The sequence below is a fragment of the Coregonus clupeaformis genome, chromosome 9, assembly GCF_020615455.1.
Source record: "Coregonus clupeaformis isolate EN_2021a chromosome 9, ASM2061545v1, whole genome shotgun sequence".
Classification (NCBI taxonomy): domain Eukaryota; kingdom Metazoa; phylum Chordata; class Actinopteri; order Salmoniformes; family Salmonidae; genus Coregonus; species Coregonus clupeaformis.
In genome coordinates, this window is record NC_059200.1 from 21895692 (window position 1) to 21922123 (window position 26432).

The 26432-nt window shown below is 47.0% G+C and overlaps 1 protein-coding gene across 7 annotated transcripts in view; it reads left to right on the forward strand.

The window, feature by feature from the left end:
* LOC121573461 (spermatid perinuclear RNA-binding protein) overlaps window positions 1-26432 on the forward strand; it is a 252881-nt gene that overhangs the window by 96885 nt on the left and 129564 nt on the right. For 6 of the 7 annotated variants that reach the window (XM_041885474.2, XM_041885476.2, XM_041885472.1 and 3 more), the window contains exon 3: window positions 19496-19678. In XM_041885474.2, coding sequence (XP_041741408.1) covers window positions 19676-19678 — 3 coding nt within the window. In that variant the 5' untranslated portion in view covers window positions 19496-19675. Of the gene's footprint in view, window positions 1-4374; window positions 4461-19495; window positions 19679-26432 lie in introns of all 7 variants that reach the window. The other variant, XM_041885473.1, reaches the window with a different exon arrangement.

The window sequence follows — 26432 nt, forward strand, 5'->3', positions numbered from 1 at the left end:
GAGGCTATATATACAGTGGGGTACCTGTGCAGAGTCAATGTGCGGGGGCACCGGCTAGTTGAGGTAGTTGAAGTAATATGTATATGGCCACCAGGTTTGCACACATCTCAGGAGGGATTTTGTCCCACTCCTCTTTGCAGATCTTCAGATCTTCTTGCATTTTAATGAGGGAAATAAGTATTTGACCCCTCTGCAAAACATTACTTAGTACTTGGTGGCAAAACCCTTGTTGGCAATCACAGAAGTCAGACGTTTCTTGTAGTTGGCCACCAGGTTTGCACACATCTCAGGAGGGATTTTGTTCCACTCCTCTTTGCAGATCTTCTCCAAGTCATTAAGGTTTCGAGGCTGACGTTTGGCAACTCGAACCTTCAGCTCCCTCCACAGATTTTCTATGGGATTAAGGTCTGGAGACTGGCTAGGCCACTCCAGGACCTTAATGTGCTTCTTCTTGAGCCACTCCTTTGTTGCCTTGGCCGTGTGTTTTGGGTCATTGTCATGCTGGAATACCCATCCACGACCCATTTTCAATGCCCTGGCTGAGGGAAGGAGGTTCTCACCCAAGATTTGACGGTACATGGCCCCGTCCATCGTCCCTTTAATGCGGTGAAGTTGTCCTGTCCCCTTAGCAGAAAAACACCCTCAAAGCATAATGTTTCCACCTCCATGTTTGACGGTGGGGATGGTGTTCTTGGGGTCATAGGCAGCATTCCTCCTCCTCCAAACACGGCAAGTTGAGTTGATGCCAAAGAGCTCCATTTTGGTCTCATCTGACCACAACACTTTCACCCAGTTCTCCTCTGAATCATTCAGATGTTCATTGGCAAACTTCAGATGGCCCTGTATATGTGCTTTCTTGAGCAGTGGGACCTTGTGGGCGCTGCAGGATTTCAGTCCTTCACGGCGTAGTGTGTTACCAATTGTTTTCTTGGTGACTATGGTCCCAGCTGCCTTGAGATCATTGACAAGATCCTCCCGTGTAGTTCTAGGCTGATTCCTCACCGTTCTCATGATCATTGCAACTCCACGAGGTGAGATCTTGCATGGAGCTCCAGGTCGAGGGAGATTGACAGTTATTTTGTGTTTCTTCCATTTGCGAATAATCGCACCAACTGTTGTCACCTTCTCACCAAGCTTCTTGGCGATGGTCTTGTAGCCCATTCCAGCCTTGTGTAGGTCTACAATCTTGTCCCTGACATCCTTGGAGAGCTCTTTGGTCTTGGCCATGGTGGAGAGTTTGGAATCTGATTGATTGATTGCTTCTGTGGACAGGTGTGTTTTATACAGGTAACAAGCTGAGATTAGGAGCACTCCCTTTAAGAGTGTGCTCCTAATCTCAGTTTGTTACCTGTATAAATGACACCTGGGAGCCAGAATTCTTTCTGATTGAGAGGGGGTCAAATACTTATTTCCCTCATTAAAATGCAAATAAATTTATATCATTTTTGACATCCGTTTTTCTGGATTTTGTTGTTGTTATTCTGTCTCTCACTGTTCAAATAAACATACCATTAAAATTATAGACTGATCATTTCGTTGTCAGTGGGCAAACGTACAAAATCAGCAGGGGATCAAATACTTTTTTCCCTCACTGTATATACTGAACAAAAATATAAGAACAACATGTAAAGTGTTGGTCCCATGTTCCATGAGCTGAAATAAAAAATCCCAGAAATGTTCCATACGTACAAAAAGCTTATTTCTCACAAATGTTGTGAACAAATGTGTTTACATCCCTGTTAGTGAACATTTCTCCTTTGCCAAGATAATCCGTCCACCTCACAGGTGTGGCATATCAAGAAGCTGATTAAACAGCATGATAATTACACAGGTGCACCTTGTGCTGGGGACAATAAAAGGCCACCCTAAAATGTGCAGTTTTGTCATACAACACAATGCCACAGATGTCTCATGTTTTGAGGGAGCGTGCAATTGGCATGCTGACTGCAAGAATGTCCACCAGAGCTGTTGCCAGAGAATTGAATGTTAATTTCTATAAAATAAGCTGAGGCAACGTCGTTTTAGGACATTTGGCAGTACGTCCAACCGGCCTCACAACCGCAGACCACATGTAACCACGCCAGCCCAGGACCTCCACATCCGGCTTCTTCACCTGCGGGATCCTCCGAGGAGGGGTGGGAGGGGTGCTGAGGAGTATGTCTGTCTGTAAGAAAGCCCCTTTGTGGGGAAAAACACATTCTGATTGGCTGGGCCTGGCTCCCCAGTGGGTGGGCCTATACCTTCCCAGGCCCACCCATGGCTACGCCCCTGCCCAGTCATGTGAAATCAATAGATTAGGGCCAAATTAATGTATTTCAATTGACTGATTTCCTTAAATGAACTGTAACTCAGTAAAATCCTTAAAATTGTTTCATGTTGCATGTATATTTTTGTTCAGTAGAAATACCATTATGAGGGACTACTACCTGTCACTCTACAGCTCCGACTCCAGCAATAATCTGGCTGTATTATATATATATATATATACATACACACACTACCAGTCAAAAGTTTGGACACACCTACTCATTCAAGGTTTTTTCTTTATTTGTACAATTTTTTACATTGTAGAAATAATAGTGAAGACATCAAAACTATGAAATAACACGTATGGAATCATGTAGTAACCAAAAAAGTGTTAAACAAATAAAAATATATTTTAGATTTTAGATTCTTCAAATAGCCATCCTTTGCCTTGATGACAGCTTTGCACACTCTTGGAATTTTGGTTACTACATGATTCCATATGTGTTATTTCATGTTGTCTTCACTATTATTCTACAATGTAAAAAATAGTAAAAAAATAATTAAAAAAACTTGAATGAGTAGGTGTGTCCAAACTTTTGACTGGTACTGTGTATATATATATATATATATATATATATATATATATATATATTATTATTATGCTGTTTGGACTTAAGCGGGCGGGCCACCTCCACGTTTTTTCGGCCCGAAAAAACGTGGAGGTGGCCCGGCCCAATGATTTCAATGGCTGAAAAATGTCTGTCTGTAACAGGCTGGTGTGATCTCTCAGGATAGACTGAGTTTGCTGTGGTTTACTGCAGTTGTCTGGTTTTAAAACTCTGCAGTGTTTCAGGTTGCGGTGTGCTGGGCCGTGCTAGGCTGCTGTCGTCTCTCATTATTTAGGTTGAAAAGCTAGTGTATGGGTCTAGGTGTGCAGTATTTCAGTGTGATATAAGGCTGCAGCGTGATGGGCCGTGCTGGGCTGTCGTAGTCTCAGGGTGGGGGAGGCAGGTCCTGGCTTCACTGTAGACCTAATGTGGGTATACACACTCACTGATTACCCCGGAGAGGACACCAGAACCACTGGCTGATGAAAGGAAGAGAGGGGGTAGGAGGGATAGAGGAGAGAGGGTGGAAGAGCGGGGGATAGAGGGGAAGTGGAGAGAGTGTTTGTAATTAGTCGCTTTGAGCCACGGGTAGCGAGGGACACTTGTGTATTCATGACATACACAGACACATAGGAAGAAAAACACCAACGGTTTCCTTAGCTACTCTTCCTTATCACAGTGGGAGGATAAAAGATGTCTTCTTATATGACTAACACTGTAATACTAGATTACAGACAGTCTAATACTAATACTTGATAAGACATTTCCACGTTACTAATCCTTACTACTGGATTACATTCAAATACTACCAGTAATACTAGATTACTCTTTTCTCAACCTTTGTTTCCAGTCAAACAAAAAGTTGTTGTTTTTGTTTGTAATTAAATGCTAGTCTGTAATGAGAAATTAATGAGAAATGGCAGTTAGGATTAAGGGCCATTCCGTTCCCTGAGTGTTCTGTTGCTGCGCAGAGAGGAGTGTCGTGCCACGGTGCCAGTGTTTATGTTCTAAGTGGCAATGAGAAGGGTGTGTGTGTGTGAGTGGTGCCAGTGTTTACGTTCTAAGTGGCAATGAGAAGGGTGTGTGTGTGTGAGTGGTGCCAGTGTTTACGTTCTAAGTGGCAATGAGAAGGGTGTGTGTGTGTGAGTGGTGCCAGTGTTTACGTTCTAAGTGGCAATGAGAAGGGTGTGTGTGTGTGAGTGGTGCCAGTGTTTACGTTCTAAGTGGCAGTACCCTGTTAGTGAGTGCGTATCCCCCTCCAGCTAGGTGGGAGAATTGGCTGCCATGTTCCTCTCAGTGGCAGGTGAGGCTGTAATTGTTTGCAGCGGTAGGACTGTAGCCTGAGGCGCTGTTCACAGAGCCAGCTTCTCTTTGACTGACATATCCTACTCTTTCTCTCTCTCTCTCTCTCTCTCTCTCTCTCTCTCTCTCTCTCTCTCTCTCTCTCTCTCTCTTCTCTCTCTCTCTCTCTCTCTCTCTCTCTCTCTCTCTCTCTTTTACATGTACATGCATTAATCAGAGGAGTGCTGCTTGGGAGCCACATAGCCACCACCTCTTCATTCCTCGTTAGTGATCCTCTCCTGGAGGGCCAGAGAGGGAGATGAGGTGAGAAAAGGAGAGAGGCCTGCTGTGGAGGTATTGGCAGCAGTACTGCTCTGTGTTAACACATAGGAGCGGCTGAAGTAAACACAGAGGTTAAAGTGGAACTGACAGCATTTTATTAAAATCTGTTCATAAGAAGAATATCACACTTTTTAAAAACATTTTCTGACAAGCGAGCACTTAGGGCATTTTAACTATTTCATAAATTCTTAGAATGTTTGGGAATGACGTACAGTAAGGCCTTTGTGAACATTCTATAGCAATATAGAGTGGGAAGGCAGCCGTGCGTTTGGACAATTAATAATTAATAATAAAAACATCTGTCTCGTCCAGGACCGGAGTCTACGCAGACCGGTGCACCATAGCCAATCAGAGCTACAGTAGGCCTTTATGCAAACAAGCCATTTGCCACAGAGGCCTACCATCATTCACTTTGAACTGGACTGTGTGTTTACAGGCAGTTGCAACAACATAACTTTAGATCATTAGAAAAGGTTGCACATCAACAACAACAAGATCAACAACTAATGCTAGCCAGAGCAAGATGAGCTAAAATATAACGAAGGAACATTAGATAAACCCTCTCAAACTTTTTCAGCTAGTTGGCCGTCAAAATTGCACTGATAAACGATGGGGATTTGTAGGGTACTTGTCTTTCTGCAGCTTGCCTGCCTGGCTAAAGTTGGCTAGCTTGCTAGCTAGCTACTTCCAGACACAAATGAGAACACCTCACTCTGACCACAGCCAGGCTGTTTACATGTTATCTAGAGAGTTCGTGACTAACTATGTTTACTGACACTGGTCATATTCAGCGGGTGTTGCGTAAATTCTTCAGTTATTCTGTGCTCTGGTCCCACTCAGACGAGAGTGCTCTGAAATCGGAGTAGTTTGCCAGAGTGAATTTGCAAACGCAAGAGATATGCTAACTGGATAACAGTCGTTCAAGTTCTTGCTAGCTAACCAAATGACACATGCATCTCTAGTTGTGTATAGCCACCGACAAAATATACAGTTGTTGCCTTACAACCTGGAATTAAAATTGATTTTTTGGGGGTTTGTATCATTTGATTTACACAACATGCCTACCACTTTGAAAATGCAAAATATTTTGTATTGTGAAACAAACAAGAAAATAAGACAAAAAAACAGAAAACTTGAGCGTGCATAACTATTCACCCCCCCAAAGTCAATACTTTCTAGAGCCACCTTTTGCAGCAATTACAGCTGCAAGTTTCTTGGGGTATGTCTCTATAAGCTTGGCACATCTAGCCACTGGGATTTTTGCCCATTCTTCAAGGCAAAACTGCTCCAGCTCCTTCAAGTTGGATGGGTTCTGCTTGTGTACAGCAATCTTTAAGTCATACCACAGATTCTCAATTGGATTGAGGTCTGGGCTTTGACTAGGCCATTCCAAGACATTTAAATGTTTCCCCTTAAACCACTCGAGTGTTGCTTTAGCAGTATGCTTAGGGTCATTGTTCTGCTGGAAGGTGAACCTCCGTCCCAGTCTCAAATCTCTGGAAGACGGAAACCGGTTTCCCTCAAGAATTTCCCTGTATTTAGCGCCATCCATCATTCCTTCAATTCTGACCAGTTTCCCAGTCCCTGATGGGACATGATGCTGCCACTATCCACCTGTGGGGATGGTGTTGTCGGGGTGATGAGAGGTGTTGGCTTTGCGCCAGATATAGCGTTTTCCTTGATGGCCAAAAAGCTCAAGAGTACCTTCTTCCATATGTTTGGGGAGTCTCCCACATGGCTTTTGGCGAACACCAAACGTGTTTGCTTATTTTTTTCTTTAAGCAATGGCTTTTTTCTGGCCACTCTTCTGTAAAGCCCATCTCTGTGGCTTGTACGGCTTAAAGTGGTCCTATGGACAGATACTCCAATCTCCGCTGTGGAGCATTGCAGCTCCTTCAGGGTTATCTTTGGTCTCTTTGTTGCCTCTCTGATTAATGTCCTCCTTGCCTGGTCCGTGAGTTTTGGTGGGCAGCCCTCTCTTGGCAGGTTTGTTGTGGTGCCATATTCATATTTTTTTTTTAGCATGGATTTAATGGTGCTCCGTGGGATGTTCAAAGTTTCAGATATTTTTTTATAACCCAACCCTGATCTGTACTTCTCCACAACTTTGTCCCTGGCCTGTTTGGAGAGCTCCTTGGTCTTCATGGTGCCGCTTGCTTGGTGGTGTTGCAGACTCTGGGGCCTTTCAGAACAGGTGTATATATACTGAGATCATGTGACACTTAGATTGCACACTGTCATGAGCCCTCTCACTCCACTGGGTTACCACCTTAAGTTGTTTCCACTCTGCTCACCACTCTCTCTACTCAGCCTAACTAGCTCCACCTGTCCCTGCTCTGCTCGGCTCTAATTACTCTGCCAGCTGCGCTGCATTACCCACTAACCTCTCCCAGTATTTAAGGCCCTGTCTTTCAGCTCTCCGGTGTCAGATCGTCTGCAAAGCTCACACCCGGAACCTGTTTGCTCGCGCTTCTGGCTCACCCTGGTTTTGTGACCCCGGACCTGCCTGGTTTTTGGATACTCTTCTGCCTCAGGAGATCCAGACCTGCTTCTGCCATTACGACTCCTGACTACTCTTCAATCCCGGTAACTCTGACCAGCCTTCTGCCTTGCTACTACGTATTTTGGATCTCCCTTGAACTGTACTGCTGCCTGGTTTCATTCCGCCCCGTTGTGTCTGTGTTTCCTCCCCCAGGACTTCTGGACCACCAACCACCGGCGTCATCGGACGCATCGCTGCCACTGGGGGAGGCACAGACCCAGCACATCGGACGGGATAACCCCTGGAGCCTTCACTCACTCCCCTACATCCCTTTCCCCTTAAGTTTAAATAAACTTTCTGGTGTGACGCAATTGTGGTCCTCTTGTCGTCTGTCTGAACCGTGACAGTACGATCTGACCATTATGGACTCAGCGCACACTTCCCCCGACATGGAAACCGAAGAACCTGAGCAACCCACCGCCATGCTACGCCTGGAACACACTGAGAGAGAGCTAGGCCGCATGAGCGGCGACATCACCTCTCTGCTTCAGGCCGGCTACCAACAGCATCAGCAGTTCCAGCAGCACCAGCAGCAGTCCCAGCAGCAGCAACAACAACTCGCCATGATCATTCAACTCCTCACCAACCTGACCCCAGCCAGTCTGCCCACCAGCCCTGCCCCCGAGTTACCTGCCCCGGTCATTGCAGCCGCTGCTCCGGAACCCAAGATTGGAAACCCCGAGCGGTTCAACGGCGATTCTACCCAGGTCCGGCCATTCCTGACTAGCTGCCGACTTCAGTTCTCCTTGCAGCCAAGGACCTTCGCCACGGAGGGGGCTAAGGTTGGGTATGCCATCACTCACCTGACGGGCCGAGCTCGACTCTGGGGAACAGCAGAGTTCGAACGTCAAACCCCCGCATGTGCAACCTTCGACCCGGTTTGCCGAGGAGATGCTGAAGGTGTTTGACCTGGATTCACCAACCGCAGAGGCGTCTCGTGAACTGTTCAGTATTCGACAAGGCAGACGTACAGTCGCAGACCATTCCATCGACTTCCGAACCCTGGCTAGACGAAGTTCTTGGAACACACCATCGTTGGTGGACGCGTTCTTCCATAGTTTGGCTGACTATATCAGGGACGAGTTGGTCTCCCATGAACTGCCTTCCACTCTTGATGAAGCCATCGCACTGACTGTCAGGATCGACAGAGGGATACAGACCCGTCGTCGTGAGAGGGGGCGCCAAGGTCCACCTACTACCGGCATTCGGAGAGATCCGACTGGGCTCCTGTCATCTACTGCCACTCACCCAGTTCAGCTTGATCAGTCTGAGCCTATGGAGATTGGGCGAGCCTCTCTCACTCCTGCAGAGCGCCAGCGACAGCTTCACCTCAAACCTCTGCCTCTATTGTGGAGGTGATGGACATCGTGTGGTAACCTGCCCTTTAAAGGGCCGAAGCTCACCGGGCATAGGGGGAGTCCGGTTGAGTTCAATGACCATCCAGTCCTCCGACCGCAAACCCCTGCTGCAAGTTCACCTCCGCCTCCCTGACTCAACTCACACCCTGGCTGCTCTGGTGGATTCTGGCGCCGAAGCCAACATAATGGACATCAAGCTGGCACGCCAACTGGGACTGGAGAACCTCCGTTTGACACCTCCTATTCCTGCCCGGGCACTGGACGGACACTTACTCGGATCGGTCACTCATGTCACGGCCCCGGTCTCGATGGGTCTGTCCGGAAACCATCAAGAAACTATCCAGTTTCACCTGCTCCCCTCTCCAGGCCAACCCTCATCCTGGGTTACCCATGGCTCCGCCGGCACAACCTCAGCTCGACTGGGTGACCGGGGTGATCAGGGAGTGGGGAGAGGACTGCCACCGAACCTGCCTGCTTGCCGCCGCACTACCCCTCGGCCAGTACCTACTAACTCCGCTCCTGACCCCTCCAAGGACCCTGTGTCGATTCTGCCAAGTCCCTGCATCGTTGCAGCTCTGACCTGGGCTGTTGAGGAACAGGTGCTGGAGGCTCTCCGTAACCAGCCAGGTCCCAGCACTTGCCCAGCTGACCGCCTTTTTTGTCCCCGAAGACCTGAGGTCCCAGGTCGTTCAGTGGGGACATGACTCCCGCCTAGCTTGTCACCCTGGCTCCACCCGCACTTACAACCTGCTCGCCCAGAGGTTCTGGTGGCCCTCTCTGAGGAAGGATGTACGGGAATTCGCCCAAGCCTGCCCCATCTGCAACCAACACAAGTCGTCCTGCCAGCCCCCAGCCGGATTGCTGCAGCCCCTGCCTGTGCCCAGGAGTCCGCTGGTCCCTGCTGCGCCTTGTCCTCCTCCTCCACGGCTCGTCGATGGTGGTCTGGTTTACACCGTCCGCCGCCTGCTTCGGTCCAGACGGAGGGGTAGGGGTCTCCAGTACCTCATTGACTGGGAGGGCTATGGACCTGAGGAAAGGACCTGGGTGCCAGCTAGTCGGATTGTGGATAGGACTCTCATCACCGCTTTCCACCAACGGCATCCTGATCAACCTGCAATCCGTAGGGGCCGCCCCAGAGGGGTCTCTAACCGTCCTGCCCGCTCGGCTTCCTGTCCTGTGCCTGATCCTGTCTCGGGACCTGTCCCATCTCCCGACCACGGCCCTCCGGCTTCCTCCGAGGATGAGGACGTTCGCTCGGACCGTTCGGAGGAGTTCTAGCCCTCCTTCGGCTCCCCTCCTCCCGCCCGGCGTGGTGTTGCTCTTGGGACTTCTGGGGCCGTCCCTTGGGGGGGGGGTTCTGTCATGAGCCCTCTCACTCCACTGGGTTACCACCTTAAGTTGTTTCCACTCTGCTCACCACTCTCTCTCTACTCAGCCTAACTAGCTCCACCTGTCCCTGCTCTGCTCGGCTCTAATTACTCTGCCAGCTGCGCTGCATTACCCACTAACCTCTCCCAGTATTTAAGGCCCTGTCTTTCAGCTCTCCGGTGTCAGATCGTCTGCAAAGCTCACACCCGGAACCTGTTTGCTCGCGCTTCTGGCTCACCCTGGTTTTGTGACCCCGGACCTGCCTGGTTTTTGGATACTCTTCTGCCTCAGGAGATCCAGACCTGCTTCTGCCATTACGACTCCTGACTACTCTTCAATCCCGGTAACTCTGACCAGCCTTCTGCCTTGCTACTACGTATTTTGGATCTCCCCTTGAACTGTACTGCTGCCTGGTTTCATTCCGCCCCGTTGTGTCTGTGTTTCCTCCCCCCAGGACTTCTGGACCACCAACCACCGGCGTCATCGGACGCATCGCTGCCACTGGGGGAGGCACAGACCCAGCACATCGGACGGGATAACCCCTGGAGCCTTCACTCACTCCCTACATCCCTTTCCCCTTAAGTTTAAATAAACTTTCTGGTGTGACGCAATTGTGGTCCTCTTGTCGTCTGTCTGAACCGTGACACACACAGGTGGACTTTATTTAACTAATTATGTGACTTCTGAAGGTAATTGGTTGCACCAGATCTTTATTTAGGGGCTTCATAGCAAAGGGGGTAAATACATATGCACGCACCACTTTTCTGTTATTTATTTAGTAGAATTTTTTGAAACAAGTAATTTTTTTAATTTAACTTTTTTGTGTATGTCCATTACATGAAATCCAAATAAAAATCAATTTAAATGACAGGTTGTAATGCAACAAATAGTAAAAAATACCAAGGGGGATGAATACTTTTGCAAGGCACTGTATGAGGGGAAAAAGTCAGTCACTCACCCACTCCTCCAATGACATGACATGACATCCTCCTAGCAGCAACCTAGCTATCTAGCTAACGTTAGGCTCCGTGTTTTTAGCTTGCTACATAAATACAGTGCATTCGGAAGGTATTCAGTCCCCTTCACTTTTTCCACATTCTGTTACATTACATCCTTATTCTAAAATGGATTAAATAGTTTTTTCCCCCTCATCAATCTACACACAATACCCCATAATGACAAAGCAAAAACAGGTTTTTAGAAACGTACATAAGTATTCAGACCCTTTACTCAGTACCTTTGGCAGCAATTACAGCCTAGAGTCTTCTTCAAAATCAAATCAAATCAAATGTTATTTGTCACATGCTCCGAACAACAGGTGTAGACTTTACAGTGAAATGCTTACTTACAAGCCCTTAACCAACAATGCAGTTTTAAGAAAGAATACCAAAAAAAAATCACACAAAAATACAATATAAAATAATACAAAATAAAAGTAACAAATAATTAAAGAGCAGCAATAAAAATAACAATAGCGAGGCTATATACAGGGGGTGCCTGTACCGAGTCTATGTGGGGGGGGCACCGGTTAGTCGAGGTAATTGGGGTAATATGTACATGTAGGTAGAGTTATTAAGGTGACTATGCATAGATAATAAACAGAGAGTAGCAGCAGCGTAAAAGAGGGGTGGGGGGGTGCAACCCAGACTGCAAATAGTCTGGGTAGCCATTTGATTAGATGTTCAGGAGTCTTATGGCTTGGGGGTAGAAGCTGTTAAGAAGCCTCTTGTACCTAGACTTGGAGCTCCGGTACCGCTTGCTGTTTGGTAGCAGAGAGAACAGTCTATGACTAGGGTGGCTGGAGTCTTTGACCATTTTTAGGGCCTTCCTCTGACACCGCCTGGTATAGAGGTCCTGGATGGCAGGAAACTTGGCCCCAGTGATGTACTGGGCCGTACGCACTACCATCTGTAGTGCCTTGCGGTCGGAGGCCGAGCAGTTGCCATACCAGGCAGTGATGCAACCAGTCAGGAACCTTTTGAGGATCTGAGGACCCATGCCAAATCTTTTCAGTCTCCTTAGGGGCAATAGGTTTTGTCGTGCCTTCTTCACGACTGTCTTGGTGTGCTTGGAGGCGTGCTCAGTCCTCTTCTTTTTCCTGTAGTCCACAATCATCTCCTTTGTCTTGATCACGTTGAGGGAGAGGTTGTTGTCCTGGTACCACACGGCCAGGTCTCTGACCTCCTCCCTATAGGCTGTCTTGTCATTGTCGGTGATCAGGCCTACCACTGTTGTGTCATCGGCAAACTTAATGATGGTGTTGGAGTCGTGCCTGGCCATGCAGTCATGAGTGAACAGGGAGTACAGGAGGGGAATGAGCACGCACCCCTGAGGGGCCCCCGTGTTGAGGATCAACGTGGCGGATGTGTTGTTACCTTCCCTTACCACCTGGGGGCGGCCCGTCAGGATGTCCAGGATCCAGTTGCAGAGGGAGGTGTTTAGTCTCAGGGTCCTTAGCTTAGTGATGAGCTTTGAGGACACTATGGTGTTGAACGCTGAGCTGTAGTCAATGAATAGCATTAGTGTTCCTTTTGTCCAGGTGTGAAAGGGCAGTGTGGAGCTTAATAGAGATTGCATCATCTGTGGATCTGTTGGGGCGATATGCAAATTGGAGAGGGTCTAGGGTTTCTGGGATAATGGTGATGATGTGAGCCATTACCAGCCTTTCAAAGCACTTCATGGCTACAGACGTGAGTGCTACGGGTCGGTAGTCATTTAGGAAGGTTACCTTAGTTTTCTTGGGCACAGGGACTATGGTGGTCTGCTTGAATGTTGGTATTACATACTCAGACAGGGAGAGGTTGAAAATGTCAGTGAAGACACTTACCAGTGTATGACACTACAAGGTTGGCACACCTGTATTTGGGGAGTTTCTCCCATTCTTCTCTGCAGATCCTCTCAAGCTCTGTCAGGTTGGATGGGGATGGGGAGCATCGCTGCACAGCTATTTTCAGGTCTCTCCAGAGATGTTAGATCGGGTTCAAGTTCAAGCTTTCGTTTGGGCCACTCAAGGACATTCAGAGACTTGTCCCCAAGCCACTCCTGCGTTGTCTTGGCTGTGTGCTTAGAGCCGTTGTCATGTTGGAGTGTGAACCTTCATCCCAGTCTGAGGTCCTGAGCACTCTGGAGCAGGTTTTCATCAAGTATCTCTCTATTCTTTGCTCCGTTCATCTTTCCCTCAATCCTGACTAGTCTCCCAGTCCCTTCCGCTGAAAAACATCCCCACAGCATGATGCTGCCACCACCATGCTTCACCGTAGGGATGGGGCCAGGTTTCCTCCAGACATGATGCGTTGCATTCAGGCCAAAGAGTTCAATCTTGGTTTCATCAGACCAGGGAATCTTGTTTCTCTTGGTATGAGAGCCCTTTAGGTGCCTTTTGGCAAACTCCAAGTGGGAGGTCATGTGCTTTTTACTGAGGAGTGACTTCCATCAGGCCACTCTACCATATAGGCCTGATTGGTGAAGTGCTGCAGAGATGGTTGTCCTTCTGGAAGGGTCTCCCATCTCCACAGAGGAACTCTGGAGCTCTGTCAGAGTGACCATCGTGTTCTTGGTCACCTCCCTGATCATGGCCCTTCTCCCCCAATTGTTCAGTTTGGCCGGGCGGCCAGCTCTAGGAAGAGTCTTGGTGGTTCCAATCTTCTTCCATCTAAGAATTATGGAGGCCACTGTGTTCTTGGGGACCTTCAATGCTGCAGAAATGTTTTGGTACCCTTCCCCAGATCTGTGCCTCTACACAATCCTGTCTCGGAGCTCTACGTTCAATTCTTTCAACCTCATGGCTTGGTTTTTGCTCTTACATGCACTGTCAACTGTGGGACCTTATATAGACAGGTGTGTGCCTTTCCAAATCATGTCCAATTAATTGAATTTACCACAGGTGGACTCCAATCAAGTTTTAGAAACATCTCAAGGATGATCAATGGAAACAGGATGCACCTGAGCTCAATTTTGAGTTTCATAGCAAAGGGTCTGAATACTTATGTAAATAAGGTACTTAAAAAAAAAATATGAAAAAAAATGCAATTTCATCCATTTTAAAATAAGTCTGTAACATTACAAAATGTAGAAAAAGGGAAGGGGTCTGAATACTTTCTGAATGCACTGTAGATACGCTAGCCTATTAGCCACGTTATGACTGACTTGTGATCATTGTCCTTGCTAGTTTGATTATATTGACATTCCCAGCCTTAGTTATATTCGTCCGTTTTTGTCCAAAATATTGAGTCATTGAAACTGAAACAGTGCATCCCGAATGGAGCCAGCAAACAATGTACCAGGCCAGCTGTGATGTACTATATTAATCATGCATTGAACTGCATCCATCTATTCTGCCAACAATGCCTTAGTGTACAGGACGTCATGGAATGTTGAGTCAAATATAACTTATTTTTTAAAACCTCTCATAAAGTTGGTTTTGTAGCATACACTGGGAATTTGATATTTTTCATTGATATTATGATTGTTTGTTTGTTTCATATCTGCAATGTAGTTAAAACGCTGTCAGGTCCACTTTAAAGAAGAAAAGGAAGGAGATTAGAGATGAGGAAAGGAGAGGAGTGACAAGAGAATAAATAGGAATGGCGGAGAGGAGAGAGGATGCAGGAAGCAAAGGAAAGGAGGACAGGAAAGCATAAGAGAAGAGTTGGAGGTAGAGCTAGGAGAGGAGAGAAGCAGAGAGTGCATGTTTTTGGAGAGGATCGTTCCCAGCCGGCGTCTGTCTTTTTAAACCCTCTCCTCTACACAACAATACTTTTTACTGTGTCCGTGTTCACAACCAGAAATTACTAGGTTAAATACAGCCTCACACCTCACTTATCATGTTAATGGTCCCTCCTCTCCTTTCCTCTCCTCTCCTCCTGTCCTCTCCCCTCCTCTCCTCTCCTCCTCACTAATCAAAGCCTACTCTGCTCTACTCTACTTTACACTATTCTGTCTGTATGCTGCCTGGCCTTGTGAGATGATCAGTCTTGTCTCATTTGTGGGTGTGTATCATTTTACATTTTAGTCATTTAGCAGAAGCTCTTATCCAGAGCGACTTACAGCTAGTGATCGCATAGATTTTCATACTGGCCCCCCGTGAGAAACGAACCCACAAACCTGGCGTTGCAAGTGCCATGCTCTACCAACTGAGCTACAGGGGACTGCGTTGAGGGTCTGCGTTTGTTATCTCTCCTGTCTGTTGTGTGTTTAGTGAGGTTAATTGAGTTGTTTTAGATCACTGGGTGGGTGACTTACTGCCCTGCTGGTGTAGCCTTATCAGTAAAGACTCATCCTATACAGCTAGCTGTACATTAATGGGGTTCCATGGGGTCTAAATGTATAGAACACACTGTTACTGATCAGTATTAGCCCCATGTCTGGTTTTTGCTGCAAGGGCATGCATGTTTATGTTGTGGAGCACTGTGTGTTAAAGTAACTGTCCAGTGACAATATTACTTTTAAAAGTTAATATTCTGTTAACTCATACCCAAATAATGTTGTTGACTCGTATTTGTGGCCAAAGCATAAATTGGAGAAAAAACCCAACCTCAAACTTGTATCTCAAACAGACTGCTTGCTATTTCCTCATAGAGGATGATATCATCCTCCTAAGGAGGATGTGCTGGCCAATCAGCGGTCTACTCGCATGAATATTTGTAGTGACCGGTATACGCACACACCATTCTGTTGTTGGGTTACGCCCACACCATTCCAACACAGAACATATGCTTTTTGTCATACTTAATTACAATTCTTTGGAAGGAAAACAATTTCACTCATATTGTAATTAATTATAGGTCATATTTCATCGAAATCTGGAAACACTGGACAGTTACTTGTAGATGATTATCCTACAGTGGAGTAGAATAGATAGAGATGCTTACAGAGGACACAACTGCCCGTGTGTGTGTCAACGGCCACTGCTGTCACACACAGATCAGATCAGATGAAGAGAAGGGAAGACCCTAAATCAGGGCAACTAGATTCAGCTGTGGGATGATTTTTGTCAGAGCTGATGGTCGGGGGGCTGGAACATAATTATATTAATTTGTACAATGCAAATTGACCACAACTAAGAGATTGTATTTGAAAATAAAAATAATTTCATACCTTGATTACATTGAAACATGATCACATCTTTTTCTTTCTTTCGTGGGAATACTTGGTGAACAGATTTTTTTTTATAGCTGCATTCCCAGTGATTATTTTTTTTGGGGGGGCAACAAAAAAATCACTTGCGGGTCGGTTTTGGCCCGCAGGCCGTCTATTGCCGACCCCTACCCTAAATGGTCCTTTTGTTATTAACTAGTATGAGTCGACCTTAACTGACACGCTCAACTGTTCTCCCTGTCTAGTGGCTAGAGCTTATCAGGCTTAGCTCATGTCGGCAAACACCCTGTAAGCTGGACCAATGAAGTGTGTGTGTGTGCGTGCGTGCGTGCGCGCATGTGTGTGTGTGTGTGTTTATGTCTATGTGTGTAGTATGTCTGTAAGAAATAAAAAATAAAATAATTAGAGGGAGCAAACAGGAGAAAATGAGTATTGTCAATACGACAATGAGACTTGTTCTCTTCTCAGCCAATCACCCTCAGACAGAGAGGCTAGATACTGCTGGCTCTTTGATTGCTGTGTGGTTTCCATCTTGGTGGAGTCATTTCCATGATTGAGTGGCTGTCACCCCCAGTTCATTTTCTTACTGTCTGTAGGCCTAATGAGTTCACTACGGGCAGCGGACGACAGGACAGGACAGGACAGACTGCATGGGGCTCAATGCTGCAAGAGAGTCATTTGAATCACATTCAAAGGAAGGCGCACGCGCACACACACACACACACACTGGAGCTTTCTGCAATCTGTATCACAATTATAAGCAGGCAGGACTCAGTCACTGTGGTATACAGCTCTGCTCTCATTGATGACTGGAGGCTAGCTAGAGTCTAAATATTTTGCGTCTGACTCTGGGAAAAATGTCAGCGAGTTCTCTCTTTCGATCACAGTTTCGACAGGAGGGAATATGAGGCCTAGCATTGTGTCACTGCAAAGTCAGTTCCTCTCCGAAATGTAGAGATGTCATCATACCGGTTACAGCGTCTCACTCTCTCTCCAGTTGATTTGGTGTTTTGCCAAACTAGTAGGTCTCCTGTTTGGCAACTTCTGTTATTTACATAACTACATTTCCCTATATGAATACTAGGTTCATTGAGTTTCAAATGAACAGGTAAGGTGATACTGAACGTCTCCATGCTCAACTGAAAGTTTTCACCGCCCACCCACATCTCCCATCCCCCATTGTTGTTGACTTGCAGACTAGTTTACTTCCTGGTTTGGTTTTGCATAATGGTTCCTGAGAGGGCGAGGTCACTTCCTGTTGTGAGACTGTGACATTGACATGGCATATCTGCACACCGTGGGTTGAATGTAAACACAGTGAGATTTTTCCCAAAGTAGAGCCATTCCAGCCTGGACCCAGATCTGTTTGTGCTGACTCGCAAACTGCTATGGTCACAATGAATAGTCAAAACGACCATAGGAGTTGGCCATACAGCACAAACAGACCTGGGACAAGGTTAGAGCCATTACAGTTGATAGAAAACTGCACTTCCCATTATGGGAACCAACCACCATGTGTGACTGTAAACCAATGGTGTTTAGTGTTACAACAATCCTTAACGACAGCCTGGAAACATACAGCTCCCGGTGGTGTGGTGTTGTTTTAGTACAGCTCTCGGTGGTGTGGTGTTCCTTTAGTGTTGTGTTCCATGATGATGGGGTTGATTGGTAGCGTTGCGTGTACCTGGTGGCTAGTTAAACCCAGAGCCATATATTTAAATACATGGCTCTGGTTAAACCCATGAAGTGTCCCCACGGGCATAGCTGTGGTATGTGGTGGTTTTATCTTTAGCAAAGCAGCACCCAGTCAGTCAGTCAGTCAGTCAGTCAGTCAGTCACACTGCAGTCAGAGCAGCTAGAGAGCAGAGAGGGCAGGTTCTGGTAGGGCAGCGACGGCAGGTTCAGGGAGAGAGTGTCAGCCTCTTATTTGATGCGTATGTTTTGAGAGGCGGGGGACCCTTACGGCATTCCATACAGGACAGGGTGGAGAGGTTTAGCCTGGCTGATGCAAGTCTGTCACTTAGCCAGGCAAGGAGAGGTACGGTTACATCACAGCTATACTGCCGCTGTTTGGGACAAGAGGTCCCAAATGTATGTGCTCTCTGCCCTCTGACACACGTTACTGGTGTGTGTGTGGGTGGATGTGTGTGTTCCTGCCTGCGTCCTGTCCACCTCTCTCTGGTTTGTCCACCTGCCAGCCCATAGCTGCCCAGTTGACCTAATCCATGGGAATGGAGATTGTTTTCCAGGGAAACCACATTAGGAACATGGTTAGATTAATACAGATGACCACCGGGATTAACAGGTCAAATTTTACCCCGACTGACACTACCCTGATTAATCTGTGATACATGATGAATGATGATTATGAGTTATTATTCTGCCTGGCTAAATCCTACCATTAACATAGTGAGAGGAGCAGACGAGTTGAGAGAGAGACGAGGTGAGAGACGAGACGAGACGAGGTGAGAGAGAGACGAGGTGAGAGAGAGATGAGGTGAGAGGGAGACGAGGTGAGAGGGAGACGAGGTGAGAGGGAGATGAGACGAGGTGAGAGCGAGACGAGGTGAGAGAGAGATGAGGTGAGAGGGAGACGAGGTGAGAGGGAGACGAGGTGAGAGGGAGATGAGACGAGGTGAGAGCGAGACGAGGTGAGAGCGAGACGAGACGAGGTGAGAGGGAGACGAGACGAGGTGAGAGGGAGACGAGACGAGGTGAGACGAGGTGAGAGGAAGATGAGGTGAGAGGGAGACGAGGTGAGAGGGAGACGAAGTGAGAGAGAGATGAGGTGAGAGGGAGACGAGGTGAGAGGAAGACAAGGTGAGAGGGAGACGAGGTGAGAGGGAGACGAGACGAGGTGAGAGAGAGAGAGACAAGATGAGGTGAGAGGGAGACCAGGTGAGAGAGAGACCAGGTGAGAGAGACACCAGGTGAGAGTGAGACCAGGTGAGAGAGAGGAGTGTAACAGGGAGAGCTGACAGACAGACAGGCTTGAGTGGGCAGCGGAATAATTTAGGCTAGATAAATCTCAGAAACTGGAGCAGGCCGTTTTTGAAAGTGTGTGTCTGTCTGTAAGTGTTGGTGTATCTGTCTGTCAATGTGTGTGTCTAACTGTCAGCATGTGTGTGTATCTGTCAGTGTGTGTGTGTATCTGTCAATGTGTGTGCATCGGTCAGTGTGTGTGTACATAACAGCAGATAAAAACAAGCGTTGCATCAGTGGTTTTTCCACAGCGCTTCCTCCCAGATCATGAAATATGAATAAGGCCCGACCGTCTCGTCTTCAGCTTAGCAATGCTTTCTCATCTCCTCCTCCTCTCTCAACCAGCAGACAAAGACTAAGCCATATCCCTGCTGAGGTGTGTGTGGTGTGCACACTAAAGTAGGAAAAGGGTAATGTATTGTAGCTGTAGCCAGACAGAGGGAACAATGTGGGCTTTGTGGGGGTGGATCATTAAGGAGGGTTTTGGTAAATAATATACTATTGTCTCGTGCATTTGACTGATCATTCTTTCTTTTCTCTCTCTCTCTCTCTCTCTCTCTCTCTCTCTCTCTCTCTCTCTCTCTCTCTCTCTCTCCATCCATCCATCCATCCCTCCCTCTCTCTGTCTCTCCTTCCACCCCTCTCTCTCTCCATTCTCTCTCTCCCTCCAGGTGAGACAGAGGAAGCCAGGTCCGGTCTGTAGTCGGGGGGCTCGGTCAGAGGGGAGCGTATGAGGAGGAGTCAGAGAGCAGAGGAAACCCCTGACCTGTCCTGACAACACAGAGCTGCCCCGGCAACGCACCAGGGTCACACAAGGAGACAAACGCGGAGCCCCCACTCCTCCTGCAGGCATGGTAAGTAGTGTGTATGTGTGTTTGTATGCATGTGTTTGTGTGTGTGTGCGCGCCTGCATGAGTGTGTGTTTCTGCTTGTGCAAGTGCTTCCTGTCAGAATGTGTATGAGTGAGCAGTATGAATATGTTAATCTATTCTGTTAGACAGTGAAATCTGCTGACTATTTTCTACAGTAGATATACAGCTCAATACAGTTGTTGTAAAGCTGAGAGACTTGTTTAGTAGATAACAACCTGGGAAGTCTGCAGCATAGATGGTTTTTATTTTTTATTTATTTAACATATTTTACCAGGCAGGTCAGTTGAGAACAAAGTCTTATTTTACGACGATGGCCTGGCAAGAGGCAAAAGGCCAGCATAGATGGTCCCTAGATTGTGTTAGTAATGTCCGTGTGAAGACAGAGTGGTGTGCTTTAGGTAAGAAGAAGGTGGATGGTGAGGTGTGTAATGTTACTCTGGTCAGTAAGAGAACAGTGCACCTAGACTTGGGCCATGACTTGGGCCATCAACAGAGAGAGGGGAGAGAGGGGGGAGAGGGGAGAAGGGACAAGGGAGAGGGGGAGAGGGGGAGAAGGGAGAGAGAGAGAGAGAGGGAGAGAGGGGGAGAAGGGAGAGAGAGAGAGAGGGGGAGAGAGGGGGGAGAGAGGGGGAGAAGGGAGAGAGGAGAGGGGGGAGAGGGGGAGAGAGGAGAGTGGGAGAGGCAGAGGGGACAATGGAGAGGGAGACGGGAGAGAGGGAGGGGGGAGAAGGGAGAGGGGGAGAAGGGAGAGAGAGGGGGAGAAGGGAGAGAGAGGGGGAGAGAGAGGGGGAGAGAGAGGGGGAGAAGGGAGAGAGGAGAGGGGGAGAGGGAGAGAGGGGAGAGGGGACAAGGGAGAGGAGAAGGGGGAGAAGGGAGAGAGGAGAGGGGCATCAACAGCAACTTTGGGAAAATCCTCTGCATTATCATTAACAACAGACTCGTACATTTCCTCAGTAAAAACAATGTACTGAGCAAATGTCCAATTGGCTTTTTACCAAATTACCGTACGACAGACCACGTATTCACCCTGCACACCCTAATTGACAAACAAACAAAACAAAACAAAGGCAAAGTCTTCTCATGCTTTGTTGATGTCAAAAAAGCTTTAGACTCAATTTGACATGAGGGTCAGATATACAAATTGATGGAAAGTGGTGTTGGGGGAAAAACATACGACATTATAAAATCCATGTACACAAACAACAAGTGTGCGGTTAAAATAGGCAAAAAACACACACGTTTCTTTCCACAGGGCCGTGGGGTGAGACAGGGATGCAGTTTAAGCCCCACCCTCTTCAACATATATATCAACGAATTAGTGAGGGCACTAGAACAGTCTGCAGCACCTGGCTTCACCCTACTAGAATCTAAAGTCAAATGTCTACTGTTTGCTGATGATCTGCTGCTTCTGTCCCCAACCAAGGAGGGCCTACAGCTGCACCTAGATCTTCTGCACAGATTCTGTCAGACCTGGGCCCTGACAGTAAATCTCAGTAAGACAAAAATAATGGTGTTCCAAAAAAGGTCCAGTTGCCAGGACCACGAATACAAATTCCATCTAGACACCGTTGCCCTAGAGCACACAAAAAGCTATACATACCTCGGCCTAAACATCAACGCCAAAGGTAACTTCCACAAAGCTGTGAACGATCTGAGAGACAAGGCAAGAAGGGCCTTCTACGCCATCAAAAGGAACATACATTTTGACATACTAATTAGGATCTGGCTAAAAATACTTGAATCAGTTATAGAACCCATTGCCCTTTATGGTTGTGAGGTCTAGGGTCACAAAATGGGATAAACACCAAATTGAGACTGCATGCAGAATTCTGCAAAAATATCCTCAGTGTACAACGTAAAACACCAAATAATGCATGCAGAGCAGAATTAGGCCGATACCCGCTGATTATCAAAATCCAAGAGCCGTTAAATTCTACAACCACCTAAAAGGAAGCGATTCCCAGACCTTCAATAACAAAGCCATCACCTACAGAGAAATTAACCTGGAGAGAGCCCTCTAAGCAAGCTGGTCCTGGGGCTCTGTTCACAAACACAAACAGACCCTACAGAGCCCCAGGACAGCAACACAATTAGACCCAACCAAATCATGAGAAAACAAAAAGATAATTACTTGACACATTGGAAAGATTTTACAAAAAAACAGCGCTACCTAAACAGAGAGTGCACAGTGGCAGAATACCTGAACACTGTGAATGACATAAAATTAAGGATATCTTTGACTATATACAGACTCAGTGAGCATAGCCTTGCTATTGAGAAAGGCCGCCGTAGGCAGACCTGGCTCTCAAGAGAAGACAGGCTATGTGCACACAGCCCACAAAATGAGGTGGAAACTGAGCTGCACTTCCTAACTTTCTGCCAAATGTATAACCATATTAGAGACACATATTTCCCTCAGATTACGCAGACCCACAAAGAATTCAAAAACAAATCACTTTTTGATAAACTCCCATATCTATTGGGTGAAATACCACAGTGTGCAATCACAGCAGCAATATTTGTGACCTGTTGCCACAAGAAAAGGGCAACCAGAACAAACACCATTGTAAATAACACCTATATTTATGTTTATTTATTTTCCCTATTTGCACATCATTGCAACACTGTATAGAGACATGAGATTTGAAATGTCTTTATTATTTTGGAACTGTTGTGTGTCACAATCATCGTAATGAGCGGACCAAGGCGCAGCGTGATATGCGTACATTCTTATTTATTAAGTACACCACAAACACGAACAAAAACAATAAACGATACGTGAAGTCCAAGGTTAAACACCAAAACAAACCTTACACGGAACAAGATCCCACAAATGACAAGTGCAAAACAGGCTGCCTAAGTATGGTTCCCAATCAGAGACAACGAGCCACAGCTGTCTCTAATTGGGAACCACCCTGGCCAACATAGAAATAAACGATCTAGAAAGAAACACATAGAAAACAAAACATAGACACTACACACCCTGGCTCAACATTTAAGAGTCCCCAGAGCCAGGGCTTGACATTGTGAGTGTAACGTTTACTGTTAACTTGTTATTGTTTATTTCACTTTAGTTTATTATCTATTTCACTTGCTTTGGCAATGTAAACATAAGTTTCCCATGCCAATAAAGCCCTTAAATTGAATTGAATTGAAAGAGAGAGAGAGGGGGTGAGAGAGGAGAGACAGAGGGAGCGGGAGACAGAGAGAGCTAGAGAGAGAGAGAGAGAGAGAAGGAGGGATGGAGAGAGGTGGAGGAAGAGAGAGAGAGAGGTGGAGGAATAGAGGGAGAGAGGTGGAGGAAGAGAGAGAGAGAGAGAGAAGGAGGGATGGAGAGAGGTGGAGGAAGAGAGAGAGAGGTGGATGAAGAGAGAGAGAGTTGGAGGAAGAGAGAGAGCTAGAGAGGTGGAGGAAGAGAGAGAGCTAGAGAGGTGGAGGAAGAGAGAGAGCGAGAGAGGTGGAGTAAGAGAGAGAGAGAGATGGAGGAAGAGAGAGAGAGAGAGGTGGAGGAAGAGAGAGAGAGAGGTGGAGGAAGAGAGAGAGAGAGGTGGAGGAATAGAGGGAGAGAGGTGGAGGAAGAGAGAGAGAGAGAGAAGGAGGGATGGAGAGAGGTGGAGGAAGAGAGAGAGAGGTGGATGAAGAGAGAGAGAGTTGGAGGAAGAGAGAGAGCTAGAGAGGTGGAGGAAGAGAGAGAGCTAGAGAGGTGGAGGAAGAGAGAGAGCGAGAGAGGTGGAGTAAGAGAGAGAGAGAGATGGAGGAAGAGAGAGAGAGAGAGAGGTGGAGGAAGAGAGAGAGAGAGAGGTGGAGGAAGAGAGAGAGAGAGGTGGAGGGAGAGAGAGAGAGAGAGAGAGGTGGAGGAATAGAGGGAGGTGGAGGAAGAGAGAATGAGGTGGAGGAAGAGAGAGAGAGAGATGGAGGAAGAGAGAGAGAGAGGTGGAGGAAGAGAGAGAGAGGTGGAGGAAGAGAGAGAGAGGTGGAGGAAGAGAGAGAGAGGTGGGGGAAGAGAGCGAGAGAGAGGTAAAGAGAGGTAGAGAGAGAGAGAGGTGGAGTAAGAAGAGAGCGAGAGAGAGGTAGAGAGAGGTAGAGAGAGAGAGAGATCAGGGATTGATTAATGATTCTTACCCCTGACTGAAGCTGAGCCTCAGGGGAGCGCAGGCAGCACCATGAATTATTAAAACCTGGAGGGGTGGAGGGAGGGCAGGAGGGGTACAGGGGGCGTTCATAAATAACCCTGGATAATGAGGGCTGTGCTCACCATAGCTAGGCTGTTTAGGAAACGCATACACACACACAGGCACACACAACACCACATACCACATCACATACCACACCACACCACATACCATACCACACCACACACCACATACCACACCATACCAAACCACACCACATACCAAACCACATACCATACCACACCACACCACATACCACACCATACCATACCAAACCACACCACATACCATACCACCACATACCACACCATACCATACCACACCACACCACATACCATACCATACCACACCACACCACATACCATACCATACCATACCACACCACATACCACACCATACCATACCACATACCACACCATACCACACCATACCATACCATACCATACCATACCACACCACATACCACACCATACCACACCATACCACACCATACCACACCACATACCACACCATACCATACCATACCACACCACACCACATACCACACCATACCATACCAAACCAAACCACACCACACCACATACCATACCACCACATACCATACCATACCACATACCATACCATACCACACCACATACCACACCATACCACATACCATACCATACCATACCACACCACATACCACACCATACCATACCATACCATACCAAACCACACCACATACCACACCATACCATACCACACCACATACCACACCATACCACGCCACACCACACCATACCATACCATACCACACCATACCATACCATACCATACCATACCATACCATACCACATACCATACCATACCACACCATACCATACCATACCATACCACACCACACCACACACCATACCATACCACACCACATACCACACCACACCACACCACATACCATACCATACCATACCATACCATACCATACCACACCATACCACACCACATACCACACCATACCACACCACATACCATACCATACCATACCACATACATACCATACCATACCATACCACACCATACCATACCATACCATACCACACCATACCACATACCATACCACACCACATACCACACCATACCACATACCATACCATACCATACCACACCATACCATACCATACCATACCATACCACATACCATACCATACCACACCATACCATACCATACCATACCACACCACACCACACACCATACCATACCACACCACATACCACACCACACCACACCACATACCATACCATACCATACCATACCATACCATACCATACCATACCATACCATACCTTACCATACCATACCACACCATACCACACCACAGTGCTCTGCTTCCTTATTGTTTTTTCATTGGATTTTACCATATGTGTGTACAGACACAGACACACACACACACAGACACACATACACAATCCATCTAGCATCTATATCTCTATTGACTTCTCAGGGAGAGTGTTGCGACCTTGTTATACTCCTCAGTTCCTCCTCAGCTCTGCTCTGCCCAGATATCTGGGCTCGTATTCCAGAAGCATCTAAAAGTGCTGATCCAGGATTAGGTCCCCCCTCTTATTCATTATGATTTAAAAAAGGCCAAATCTATCCTAGTTTGTATTGTAGTTCTGGAACATGAAATATTATCATTAGCTATGCGTTTAACAATGCACACTGGGCATTGTAGTGTTTATGATAGAAGTGTGTAAAATGGCAGTTGGTGTTAGGACCTCAAACAGAGCTAGGACTGATAGACAGTGTGTGTGTGTTTGTGTGTACTGATAGACAGGATCTCTCATTGTCTCTGTCTATACCAGCTTTATGGTGGTTGACTGACCCCACACCACCAAGACTAAGTAATTGGGAAAAGGATCCGGCTTTCCATCCGTGCTGTGTGAGTGCATGGGTTTGTATGTGTGTACTGTATGTGTGTGTGTGTGTGTGTGGTAATTTGAAAGGCTGTTAAAACCACAATAAAATGGGGCCATCTTTTGTGCAGGAGCTGCCAGGCATAGTGCTGATAAATCACAGGCTGAATTCTTAATGTAATCTGCCCGGGGCTGGTCATATCCCTCTCCTCTCTCCTCCATGTCACTCTGCTGGCCTGCCCTTCCACGACCCTGGATACATTCATCCCACACAGCATCCCTCACTGTTCAGCCAACACTCACTAGGGCCACGTGACACACACATTGTCCACAGGCGTGATACACACAAGTGTGCGAAACATGGCACACACACAAACATTGCATGCACACACAAAACAATCCACACACACAATACACACCTTTGCACTTTACACTCACACTGGGAATGGTAAACACACATCACTGAACAGTGTGTGTATTGTTCCCTAGAGAGCAACTCTCTCTCTGCTCTCACTACACACTAGCTATTGTATACGAACGTTTAAATGAAATTAGGATCCTTAATGTTAAGAAAAATCCCTAATGGGAAAAACAATTTATTTTAGTTTTTTTCCCCAACACAATGTTAAAATCACAGTGCAGGTGGCCTGCCTGCTCTTTCTCTTAGCTAA